The sequence below is a fragment of the Branchiostoma belcheri genome, unplaced genomic scaffold, assembly GCF_001625305.1.
Source record: "Branchiostoma belcheri isolate BF01 breed outbred unplaced genomic scaffold, Haploidv18h27 scaffold7, whole genome shotgun sequence".
Classification (NCBI taxonomy): domain Eukaryota; kingdom Metazoa; phylum Chordata; class Leptocardii; order Amphioxiformes; family Branchiostomatidae; genus Branchiostoma; species Branchiostoma belcheri.
In genome coordinates this window covers 4130685-4144193 of record NW_017804353.1, presented here as the reverse complement: position 1 = coordinate 4144193, position 13509 = coordinate 4130685, and the positions used below count along the sequence as shown (strand labels likewise).

General features: G+C 41.8%; 1 protein-coding gene across 1 annotated transcript; it reads right to left on the bottom strand.

The window, feature by feature from the left end:
- Positions 1 to 1931: 1931 nt before the first annotated feature.
- On the bottom strand, positions 1932 to 12771 carry LOC109484386. The gene is made up of 17 exons (XM_019787634.1): positions 12739 to 12771; positions 11418 to 11618; positions 10501 to 10608; positions 8499 to 10016; positions 8079 to 8231; positions 7400 to 7628; positions 6636 to 6808; positions 6238 to 6332; positions 5895 to 5977; positions 5368 to 5518; positions 4853 to 5000; positions 4406 to 4491; positions 4053 to 4199; positions 3582 to 3666; positions 3351 to 3401; positions 2956 to 3017; positions 1932 to 2574 (listed from the first exon to the last, which is right to left on the bottom strand). The coding sequence occupies exons 1-17, from the start codon at positions 12769 to 12771 to the stop codon at positions 2460 to 2462; spliced, it is 3438 nt and encodes a 1145-aa protein (XP_019643193.1). The 3' UTR covers positions 1932 to 2459.
- Positions 12772 to 13509: the final 738 nt, after the last annotated feature.

Genomic DNA, 13509 nt, shown 5'->3' with positions numbered 1-13509 from the left:
AAAGGGCAAAACAGTATGATAAGAAGACAATGCTAGTACCTGCTATTGGCCAGTCTTTGCTTTCTTTCGGCAAATTTCAAAAGGCTTCAATGTATGGGTAAGAAAAGGCAACATGAAAAAGGAAAACTGGACCAACACACACTAGAATTGTCTTATTATCATACAATTTAGACATATCTACATATTACCCTTAGACTAACGGCGCCGGCATTAACATATGTCGGTAAGCCCAGCTACTGGCACATTTTCAAAAACAAAAGCCTACGGACGGATAGAATAGGATTACATGTGAGAAAAATACCATACCAAAACTTTTCTCCCACTGGACAAAACAGTGTAGCAAGTTACGAACTTTGATTTGCAGCACAATATACTAGTAATGGGTGTACTAGCATAGTGCGTGAGTAGCATATTTTATCTACAAGAGGCACACTTCGGATTTCTTCAAAGTAAAGTGCTGGTAAAAGAGAGGTAGGTAAGGATATGTCTTTAAACTCTATTAGTCTATATGATTTTGAATTTATTTAAATCTGTATAATCTGATATTGGAAATGTTATCTATGAAGTGTGCTTCTAACAGAGAAAATATAGCATGTAATAACAAGAACAAACAAACTTGTAGTGCCATACAACCTACAGCCATGCAGATGTAGGTTGTATGGCACAAGTCATGGAAGATGCAGTATGGGTACAAGAAGGAAAACGTGAAAGAAGACAAGCAAGAAATCCGCAAGCTGTGAAAAAAGGGGGCAACAGTGAATGTGGGAGAGGAGAAACAAGGAAAAAGGATGACAACGGAGGTGCAAAAGTGCAAGCAAGGAAATGAACATATATAAAAGGCAAGAGCAGGGAAAATGGCAGAGAAAATGAAAGAAAATGGAAAGAAAATAACAGCAAAGAAAAGAAAATAGAATACCGGTAATGTATGTTAGTGGGAAAGATGCTACTGACCAAAGCAAAAGCAAATAAAGATGGGTGAAAATGTTGAGGAATTACTGAGAATGATATGAACAGGGTGGATGAAAGAGTGAATGTAAGGGAAGGGAAGAGATGAAAAAGTCAGGCAGGAGTCAAAGGTATGTCTAAGAAATAAACAAGAGTTAGTACTAAGAAAAGTGTAGGAAAACAACAAATGTTACTACTAATATACTTCTAATACCACTACTAGTAAACATTGTCACCTATGACAAAAAAATCTTAACTCCTATTCTTATAACTTTCATATGATAACTTTCCACATTGTTCCTAATTTCAGCCAAGCTAAACGTATCCACATTGAAAATTTTTGCACATTTGAACATATTTGTGTGTCCTTCAAACTTAGAGAAAAATGTAAAAAATATGAAAATAACTTTTTTAAAACAGACAGATTGGCACACATTGTTTATCAAGATGGCAAGATGAGGCTGACTTAATCAAATTAATGCTATCTTTAAGAACAGAGTTTCCTCCAAAAAAGTATGAAAAAATACAGCTATTTTAACACTATGGGCAGTATGGTTGATTTCTACTTTCTTGTTTACTACATATTTGTTTGAAAAGAAATTTGAAGTAAAGAAAGGATCAAAACACTGTGCTAAACAGAATACATGTTAACACATTTAAGTTCTTCAGAATCAGAGTGACATCATGACTAATTTTATTGCTTCAGCACTCTAGTTTCTTTACTCTTTTATCAATGAAAAATAGAACCTCTGTCTTCAAAAATGCCTCATGTCTTCTGCACAACAGAAACTATTAGTAACCTCAGCTGAACAATTTCTAGAAATGTAACTGGCTGAATTGTATGGGTGCAATCCAAAACTGCTGTCTACTGTCCAAATATTCCTTTTTTTGTCTTTCACTTCACATATGGCTTAAATCATAGCTCTTCACATTGCAGTATACCCCAAGAAAAAGAATTATCTTGCACAATTCTAAACAACACCGCAGACTTGTTTCAAATTGCACTTCAGGAAAAGGCATTTCTTGTCATGGACTTTGTCTGGAATGTCTCCAATTTTTCATCTCATACAAAATGCAATGGAAAAAAAAGCTAACATATCTCTACAGATTTTACTTTTGTTTGCTTTACTTTGGCTTGTCTTTTTTTGTTGATGAAACCAGATTCTACTCTAATCGTTAAGTACAAAAATAGATTCAAAGTGCTACATCTCAGTAGACAATACTGGTGAAGGTAATGACTCTGGTCCCAGGTTTCAACAAAGGCCTCGACAACTGTTCCAAATATTCTTTAACCGTCTCCCTGCTGCCTCATCCTGTAACCTATAGAGAACTGGTAGCCAAATGGCTATGTCAGTGTTCTAAAAGTTACAGTACATGTACTTTGTGGCTGATAAAGCTGTTATCATCTCCACCTGGATACTAGATCTTTGTCACCTTGTGTCATAGCCATATTAAAGACTGTACTATAATATAATGGCACAAGCCCCCTGTAAAGAATGTACAAGGAAACACAGCTATGCCTGTTGTAACCAGTTGTTCTTGCTGGCCTCTGGGAAGATGAAGTTGCCACACTGCATGAGCTGTGTCAGGAAGATGCCCAGCTGCTGGAGTCCTTTACCCATCCTCTCCCTGTGGGACAAAGGAAAGGGTGGAGATGCAACGCTAAGGACCAGGGTTCTATCATTTTGCGCTCATGGCGGACAACAATTTTGCCATATCCACCATCTTTGACAGACAAAGCATGTAAAGATATGGAAAGAGATAGTACAGTATTAAACGAAGCTTAGTCTATAAGTACAATTTGCCCCTCAAAATGCAGGAAATAGCATTTCATTGGCCCTTACTGCTGCAAACTATATTTTGAGTGGTTGAAAACTTGACACACTGTACATTACTTGAAGGCCACAACTACAAGGCACTCAACGATCCAAACAATTTATCTCCAAGCAGACCTTTTAGGTTAAAATCGTGATCTGCTTGGGATTCATGAAAACGTTGAGTTTCACTTACTGTGCCACAGGCTCCCTGCCACATCTGATCAACAGTTCAGGAGTCAGCACACAGACAGACGGCTGGGGAAACATGAGAACAACTTTACATGTCAAATCATGTGTAGCAGAAAAGCTACTTCTTCTTTCATATTGCTGAGCTCCACTAGTGACAGTGTCTGGGACATATTAACATTGGGGGGAAAAGGATAATATACAAGTACATGTAGAAGGGAACTCTCGTCCTTACTTACTTTCTACTGTACATTCATCCAACATATTTTGAGGATAAAGATGCACAAGTCACAGCCTGTCAAACGCCCACAGTTTTGAGAGCGTTGACCGTGGTATTGCTAAGAAGCTCTAGATTTAGTATCAGGACACCCATGACTTAGTTATCACAATAAGGATACGTACCTGCACATCTGTGGCATAGCGCAGACTGTCTGACTCACTGTTGGTGTACACCTGAAGGGAAAAAAGGATATGTTTATAGAAGTCATCTTAACTCCTGATTGGCTGTTGAGATAATTGGATCAAATGCTTTGGAACACTAGCTATAACGTACTGACAATGGGAACTTCTAATAAAGATCTAGTAACACATAAATGAAAAAAAGAAACATGAAGGAAAAGCAGATGTCCTGACCAGTTGATTGAGGAAGTCGTGGATGGCGTTACAGAGGTTTGTGGCCAGCGGCTGCAGCTGTTCCGCTCTCTCCAGCTTCAGAAAACTGCCCGGAACAACAGTGGGTCAACTTAGGTCCAAATTTCTGTCTCCTACTTCTACTACATCTGCATAAAAATGTCTACAATTACAAAAATGTATGGTGCTCAAGTTCTTATTTTCTACATACAGCTTTTATTCAAATACAGTACAGTACAGTACAGAAAATATACACTGCTAGTTGCAAGTAAAATACTGGTAGACTAGCTTTATCATGTGAAGGGCAAGTAGCATGTTACTGTTGCTGTCAATGCAATGTATGACAGTTTGGAGATACCAGTTGATCTAAGGATCACACAGAATTCTAAATGTACATGTAAACAGCATTATGATGACTTCATGTATATTATGACTTCATGTGTGTTAAAGAAAGACATTTGACTTGTATCTCACTTCTCCATGTCCATGACCACCCTGGCCAGGTGAGGGTGGAGTTTGCACATGAAGGTGACAGCCTCGTATCGGGAGGGGAGGGACCCCGTCATGTTAGCTACAGGCGGGATCGAGTGTTTGTAGTCCAACCCATCAAATATCTTCACACTGGGAAATAAAGTATGGCAATGTTCAGTTAGGACACACAACAGCCAGAGTATAAATGCAGCTTGCCAAAACTGAAAAGAAATTGTGTGGAGTTGTTTGACACATCAAATATGAATGGATATCACTCAATGTAAGAAAAAACTAAGTAAAGACAGAGCATATAATATGCTGCTATCGTAGTAGATAAAAATGTAAGCACAACTCACAGGAAGTAGTTGACAGCCTTCCAGACAACATTAAAGGTTATCCACATCTGGGAGTCTGGATCCATGGTTGGCTCATTGGTGGGCTCCTGAAAAATAAGAATCAACAACCAATCATTGTATTTCTAATCTAAAATAAAACCACGGTTTAAAAAGTTAGAGAAAGTCCCGTAGCCTTTTTCAGACAGTAGGGGAAGATGGCTGTTAATCCACTGTGTTTATGGTGGAGTATTGGAAGGTGGATCCCATCCCTCTCCTTCCACCACCTTTTACCATCTACAACTGAATTCAGGTACCCATTTTTATAGCTAGGTGGAGTGAGGATAGTTGAGGAATGCCAGAAGTCAAACCCAAGACTTCTATGTCTTTTGTCTGCTAGCCTTACCACTCAGCCTTTCAATGCCACTCTAGAGTATTAAAAAGGAAAGTTGAAACGTGCCAGTTTCCTACCTGTTGTTGAGGTACTTGTTGCGTGGCAGGTGCAGGTGGAACAGGTTGTTTGACAGTGAGACAGGACATGTTCCCACTCAGGACCTCCTTACACTGCTGGTGTGCCGTCTGCAGCTCTGAGAGAACCTTAGGCAGGGTCCCGTCATATCTGTGAGGAGACAGAGTACTGTGAGTCTTCAAACTTTTGTAGTGGTTTGGTTGTCTCAGTTGCTACCCTTTTGTCCACGTCGCTGTGCATATCTGCCCCTCCTCTTCACTCCTACACCTCCCATGTTCGTGTACCCCAGCCCTCCATACCCGTTAACACTGCAAATATCTCATAATATCACTTGGTAGGATCATGTCAAGAAACAACAATAGGAATCGGAAAGAAGACAGGTTGACTTCGTAAACAAGAGAAAGTAACAGTGTAACAGCAAAATACAGTGTTAAAAGTCCTTGTGCTTTTTTTGGAAATTATGGAACTTTGACCACCATTTGGACCACAGTGACAGGTGACACCTGAAGGCACTCACGTGCTGTGGTTGTGCAGCTGTCTGAGCAGCTGCAGGGCGTCTTGCAGCAGCTGCAGGGTCTCCTGCAGGTCCACCCCGTAGCTGCGCCCGCGGGTGAAGTGTTTGAGCAGGTTGTCCAGGTGCTCCTTCACATCCCGATGCAGGAACATACCTGGACATGGAGGATAGATTTACATAAAGGACTTGTACAAAATGACCACGTGTGATCTTTCAGTCAAAATAATTATTGACTTAAGAACATGATTGTGTAATCCTTTATCCAACTTAAAAAAACAACACAATTCAGGCACATTTTGCAAGTTGTTTGAAAGATTGGTTGATTGATTGATTGAATATACAGTGTTATATATAGAGGCATGCTGATGTTACTGGCCACCATCATATGCAGTGAATTAGTGGGTCACAGCTTAGCATCCCATCCAATTGACTTTTCTCTGGTGAGTGATAACAGCTAGGGTTTTCAACTCTTAACTTTAGCAGAGGCTGGCTACCTAACAACAGAAAAATGGAGACAAGTGTAAGTTTACCAAACACAGCAATCCAGTGTTTGTCAAAGCACTGCAGTAGATCCTGGAGGGACCATGGGGGCTTCCGGAAAACAATCATCATCCTGTGAATAAAAACAACAGTCTGGTAACCCTGGATGCCCATTTAAGCTGCAAACCAACTTGAATAGTAGTTTTGTCTAATCATTTTGAGCTCTTACCAACATTTTAGTACCCACATACCAATTTTGAAGACAAGTCACTTAGTAAAGCCTTCTTGAGATATTGTGTTGACACAAAAACAGGCAAACGCTACCGAAAACAGACCACAGGCACAGGTAATAACATGTAAGAATTAGGGTAAACTGATAAGTGTGGTCTGTACCATTTCTCCTCATACGCTTCTTTCATCTCAGTCTCCAGTACAGTAGCCAGGATACCCTTCAGTAGTGTCTTCATACCACACAGCACGTCGTCAGCCTGGGAGGGGCAAAAATACACCATATAAAACACTGGGGTTTTCCTAAGTCACTCATTTGTATCTGTCATAATTTTGCATCAAAGGTGAAAAGGTAATATTACTAATACGCACAAATGTAGCTTTTCATTATAAGAAAACAGACAATACAAGAAAAGAAAGCAACATAGTTATTTAACAACTTGTGGAAAAAATAAGACAGTGGCCATATTACACCAAAAACTGTATCTTAGCAAAGGCAACCATTTCGAATCTTAAATTAAATTAAATCCCTGCAGCTAAAATGTGCTCCTATCTGTGTTTACCATTTGTTTCCTTCTGCTGGTGGGATCTGTCCCCCTGGTTGGACCTGGGGGAGGCATGGGTGGGGTGGAGGCTCTCATGGGGGGACCCAGGGGTGGAGACACACAGGGACTCCTCACTGGGTGAGTGGGTTCCGCTTTTACTGGTACAGGCATGGTGTTCTTGGAAACTGTAGCTGTTATGCACAAACAAAAGAATTAAGTTATGGTGTATAGTTTTCTGTGTATATAAGTATTACTGTAGTCCCACTGACAGAAAGGAAAAGTACAATTTTCCAACACAAAAACTGTTCTAATTACATTTATGATTTATCTGAAGAAATATAAATGGGATTTAATTGAGCTGAACGTTTACTTTAGTTAAGAGAATTGAATTCACTAAAGTTTTCATATTTCACAATAATCCACAATGTACTTCTGTATCTGTATGAATCCTAATGACTTCAGAAAGACTATTTGTGCACTTGGTAGGATGACACAAGCCATGCTTCATATAATATAGATGCAATAAAGATTCATATCATATCATATAGCAGCTGCTTCAAAGTAACAACTGAAGTCAAAATTCTTATCTATCTATATCTAGGGTCCTCACCAGGATTTTTTCACAATGTAGGGGTCAGGTACAGCAAGGTTCTCCCCCCCAAAAAAACACCCCTATGCTGGTTCAAAAACACTAGTGTAGGGGACTAAATCACAGTGTAGGGGTCCAAATCACAGCATAGGGGGTCCCTACACTCAAAAAGCCCAGTCAGAACTATGCAAACCTATGGCTGGTGTGCCGCCATCCTCTGGGTACATAGCCTTGATCCCAGGCATGAGGTTCTCCCGTGTGAAGGCCTGCAGACCGTTGATGACGGCCTTGTTACAGAGGTTCTTGTCGTTGGTGAACAGGATCACGTTGACTCCTGAGAACTTCTGACTGTACATGAGGCAGCACTGCAACACTCGGTCATCATTGCACTCAGGGTTAAAACCTACCAGCTTCACCGAGCCCTGCAAAACAAAAATACATTCAGGACATTTCAGCTTTAGTAACTACATCATTGACATATCTGGAGGGCTTACTTTTCTACAAAGGACAGCTTAAACTTCTTCTTGCTGCCTGATGCCTAACCAAGTTGTCAATAAACAGTAGTTGGTGCCAAATAGCTACCATTGCAGGCTGAAGCATTAAGTAACACTGCCTTTTGTTAAGTGAAAAACTGAAATAGTCTGTCTAAAATAGTAATCTCTGCAAACTTTCAACAAGAAAATTACATACAACTGTGTATACTAATCCAGAAAAAAAGGGAATACACATACTTTCATACAAATGCTGCTTGCTGATTAGAAAACCACTTTTTCAATCCTTTTTTTAAGCAAGATCACCATCTGTAATACTAATAGTTAGTACTATTAATACATAATAACATGTGATAGACTGGGCCCCAGCCATTGCCCCACCTCCTGTGCAGTCTGTCCCCTGACCCTGGGGTGTCTGTTCTGTAGGCACTTGTACAGGTACCTGACAGCCTGAGCTGCCTGGTGCTGAGTCTCCAGCTTCAGGGTACGACCTGGCCTGGTCAGCAGGTCCTGAGACTTCAGGGCATCAAGTTCCTACAGAGGAAAACATGTGGACATTTCTCAGATGATCTATCCCTATTGTACTATTCAGACCATACATTACATTTACAGTGTGGTAGATGGAACAAATAAACTACATGGAGTACACACTGAAATTGTTACTCAGAAAGTTTTATTTTTCTTTTCATAAAAAGTCTTAAATCTATGGAAATTTTCATTGTCACAAGTGAGTCAGATAATCTAAATGCTGTACATCTCATCAATAGAAGTTTTCTGTAAACGATATGTAAAATATCTCACCTGCATGACCACCCAGGGCACCACAAGCACCGGTCTGCCCATCCCACTGATCTGTTGGTCCTTCAGGTCATCTAGAAACTTCAGGTGGTTCAACAGGACATTTGTGTCCAGCACAATAAACAGAGGCAGGTTCCCCTCTACCCCGGGCACCCCTGTGGTCTCTGTCTCCATATACTCTATCTGTACAACCTGCATGCTGGTCAGGGTCCCGTGGCTGGCCGATGCGTCCGTGGCGAGGTGCCCGCGAACTTCTTGGATCTCATTGATCAGTCTTTCTTCCGTCTCTACGTCCATCGCGATGTCCATTTCTACGACGTCATCCAGGTTCTCCTGGCTGTTAGAGTTCTCCTGAGGTAAGCTGGTGTCCCTGCCGAGGGCTGCGTTTGTCTCTCCTTGGAGAGCGACGCTTCTGTGGTCCCGCTGGTCCACCGTACACGTCACCTTGTCCATGTCCCCGCTCCTGAACTTGGGGCTCTCACACACGGTGAGACTGTCCACCCAGTTCTCATCCGTGCGGTTCGGCATGGTGACTTGCAGCGAGATGGGCGCCTGTCCCAGGTTGTAGTAGTTCTGCTGCCTGTTGTGGTTCCCGTTGTGGTCCCTCCAGGGCTGGTTTCTGTGGTAGGGCTTGTTCTGCCGACGGGCCACGGGGAAAGGCGCTTTGAAGACGCCATCCTGTCTCGGAGCCATCGGTCTTGCGAACTGTCCGTTATCAACAGTGGGTGGAGGCCCCATGGGTGGAGGCCCCATGGGTGGGGGCATGGGTTTACCTGTAATCTTCTCCCTCAGGTCCCTTTCTCTCATCTTATTCCTCACATAGCTGGACGGATTTCTCCAGAACTTCGGCCGTTTTGGCTTCACGAGTTCCACAGGCTCTCCTGTGATCTTGTTCCTGAGGTCGTGCGGAGGCAGGGAGGCCTTCATGCGCTTGTGTTTGGCGTTGCTGGGGGACGGTGCAGTGTACCCCTCAGCCTCATCATAGTCAGGGAGAGGGTCTAAACCATTGTCATCTGGTGCACTGCTAGTATTGGGTGGTTTCTCCTTCTGTACAGGGGCAGGGCTACCTGGAGTGTTAGCTGTGTGCGGCTGGTTGGGAGATCTAGGAGAACGACTGGCAGCGGATGTCTTTGGTGGCAATGGCTTCAGAGTCAGACCCTTGGTGATGGTAGAGGTCTTCTTCCCACCGGGGCTAGTTGTGGTTGTTGGTTGTTCCGTGGACGTAGTTGCCACTGCTGCTGCAGTCTCACTGGGCTGCCCGTGATCGACATCATTTTGTGTCGAAGCCTGCTGGAGGGGTTTCCACTTCTCGGCAGCAGGGGCATCCTTCCTGCTCTTGAGTGACAGCAGTGAGGATGACCAGGAGAAGGCACTGAGGGACAGCATGCTTGCGTCGTCGCTAAACTCGGAATCATCCACCTTGCGCTTCTGGCCCCTTTCTGATGGAGCCACTGACGGTGTGCATGTGCTGCTCAGTCCTGTTTTGTCGTTGTCCAACAGGGAGCTGAAGTAATGGGACACCTGTGGGGGGATGTTAGGAAAAAAAATATGTATTCTCTCAGGTCCCAAATTTCAATTTAATTTATCCACAAAATGTACAAAAGCTGGGATTGGCTAACGCATCCCTAAATTGTGCTCTGATTTTAACAAAGGGTTGATTAAATAAAAATCAAGATAATTCAAACAAACACACTATGTACAATCAACGTCCAAAATAGCCACTCTGTCAGTCCCAACATACTTAGTATCTTCAAAATCTTACTTAGTAAACCCCCTGAAATTACAAAATTGCATGTATCTATGAATTTACATTGTTTATTACAGTCTGAGTGCATACTGTGTCATACAAAAGTAGAGACATTACTATCAAATTTTCAAAAAGAGCTGTGTGTATTCAACAATAAGTATTCAAGCAACCACAAACATCAGCATTATCATTAATCCAAAATCAATCTAGAAGAAACACAACACAGGTATGAAGTAAAAAAATAAAAATAAAATAAACCTTTTCTGAAGCGCTGGCCATGGACACACAGCTTCTGGCATCATCTGTCGGGGACTTGTCTTCCCTGTCTGAGTGCACCCCAGAATCATGGTTCTTACGAGTGATCTGCTTCCATGGAACAAATAGAGATTTTCACAATAAGGATAAACAGTATTCTAGTTTGTACCTATCTAAAAATAAAACCCTTCTGCTTTCATCACATCAGCTGTAGTGCTGACTTCCAGCTGTCTACATCCAGAAATGAAAAGAGTCTTGATAGTGACAGGTCTAATCAGTCTGTGAAACAGGATATACCTTGACCTGTCGACACAATGTATGAGTGAGTGTGTAACTAAAGGGAAAAAAACTAGCCAGAGGTTCAAGGAAAAGGTCATCGCCTTCTGATTGGTACCTTGGCTTCTATAGAAAATGCAGTAATGGCCTACAAGAACACAATAATGATCTACTTTCAGCTTGGTGACACAAGGTACTGCATATTAAAAAGAATTTGAGAAAGGAAAGAATGTAAGAGACCAAACGTATAATGATACACTAGCAGGAAATGGGACCACCGGCCAGGAAATTCTAAACTGGACCCAGATGGATCTGGAAAGAGAGGAGGAAACAAAGACCCTTTCATCTTGAGGAATGAAAAAATTCATGAACTTTATTGCTCAAAGCTTCAACAGTTGTACAAGGTACAATGCACATGGCAAGTGGCAACAATTCATAATTGGCCTAATGTAATCTCCAAGCAGATCCCTTTCCTTGGCAAGACAGTATCCATTAGCCATAGAAGGTCGCCGGCCACTGACGAGAGGGGGTAACGAAAACAAAAAACGGCCATATATAAAAAGCTAACGATCATTCCCCCACAACCTCTGCTTGGAGCCCACAAGCTTAGACCACAACAACAAATAAACTACAAATACACTTGCCTTCTTTTCAGTTTTAGCCTTTTCTGGGCTTGCTGTCTCCTCTTCTTCGTCCAGGACTGGCCTCTGCCAGGTCCTGGCTCTGGTGGACATGTTGAAATAGTAACAGTGTCCTGGGTGGCTCTTGGACATACACTTCACCCAACCCGGGGGGAGGGTGGACTTGGTCGACGATACCGTACTCATTTTGTCATATACGGATCCCTAGTACTCGTAGTATCCTGTGGAGTCAAGATATAAATAATATTTTTTTGGACTCATATTTGCATGTACAGATGGATTGCAATCAAACAAACAGCAGTATACAAAATATTAGGCAAACATTACAGAGAGAAGACAAAAAAGAACTTAAAATATATTAATGGCATTTACAAATTTTCTCCATAACTATTTGCCTTTTTTTTAAACCAAAGTTTAATGTAGACCATAGACAAAGTCTACAAAGCTACTCTAGTTTATGTAGGTTAGGAATGTAGACAAATTTTCCAACATCTTGGTACTGGGAATTGCAAAGTCTATGAATATCCATATGTTGTCGTATAGGAACTGTTATTATGTAGGTCGCTGACCCCAGGTTGAATGAACCTCCCTGCTTGACTTGTAATCTAGAAGAAAATCCTACAGTGGCAAGGCAGTATCCAAAAAAAAAAAAATTATTATAGGCCAAGCAGCCTTGCCACTGTAAGATCTGTTAATAAGTTGGAGATTTAGCTTGACCCAAACATGAGGTCCTATAATTTGAACCTCCTTGCTTGACCCAAGCATAAAAGCCTGTATGGTAAATACTGTAAACTCAAGTTGATGAAATTACAGCAAAGTCCAAGACTCCAATGTGAAGAGTACTGATTTCAGTCTCTCACCAAAGTGTGGTACATGTATTTTGAACGCCACCAAAGCCGACAGAAAACTCAGTGGGTTACAAAAACAATATGTAAATTTAGAGGTGAGGCTGAAAAGCATGAAAATGATTATGCATAGCATGGCTACAAAAAAACATCAAAAGAGCCTCAGCTATATCGGTCCTTTTCTAATTCAAATCGTTTGTCCAGTTATTTTACATAATCCCTCTTTTCACACCTTTAAACCGAAGAGAAAGTGAGGACACCGTATGTAAATAAGGAATTTTGCACTGTAACCATATTCCCATAGGGGGCGGGGGGCAACAAATGTCACCACACAAACAAGTTGTTTGTGGGGTTTTGAAAGGTATTACAAAACAGATTTGGGGCTCCTAAACTCCTCATTATTACACTCAGTAATTTGTTCAGTCTTAATTTTGATCCATGGGAGTGAAAAACCGCAGAAATTGGATGCCAAACCTCACCGTTATAGCGTCCCTCCGTCCTCCAATCTGCATTCCCGCGTGTGGATTTCCTGACCTTTGACTGCACCGCAGCAACACGTAATAGAGTACAATATAGTAAAGCTAAAATGTTTGCAATGTAAGACAACTAAAGAGATAAAAAGATACACATATAGATAGTTTGTGACTTTTTACCTCCTCACTAAAATGGCGAATATTGAATGGATGCATATAGCTGAAATGTTATATTGGTTACGTTTGCATGCTTTCATTTTCTCTTGGGCTGTGACGTCACAGAATTTAGCGGCAAAGCCAGGAAAGCAGCAAAGTCAGTTTAGGGACTGTACGATATTTACCGGGGGGGGGGAGGGCTGGTGCACTGGGGGGGGAGGGCCATTGAAAAATTTTTTGGCCTGGGGGGAGGGCCATGGAAAAAAAATTTGAGCCGGGGGGAGGGCCATCGAAAAACAAAATTGGCCCGGGGGGAGGGCCACCGAAAAACTTTTGTAAAATATGGCGTCGCGTAGTACCGAATTACAAGAAATACGCCGTAAATTCCCGAATATACTAGTAGTACGCACTTTTTACATTTTTCAAAATCCCAGAAGTGTCTCGCGGGCCGTCGCCAAAGTCGCGGTGCGTACTTTATTTGAATTTTCCGCCGACAAATCCGTGGACGACCCAGGAATATAGCGGAACACCGGCACGGGGAGCATGGAACATCGATCGTCTGTAGCATGTTTAGATAAGAATATTGACGAGTGGAAATAAAGTTAAACTTCAATAAATGAA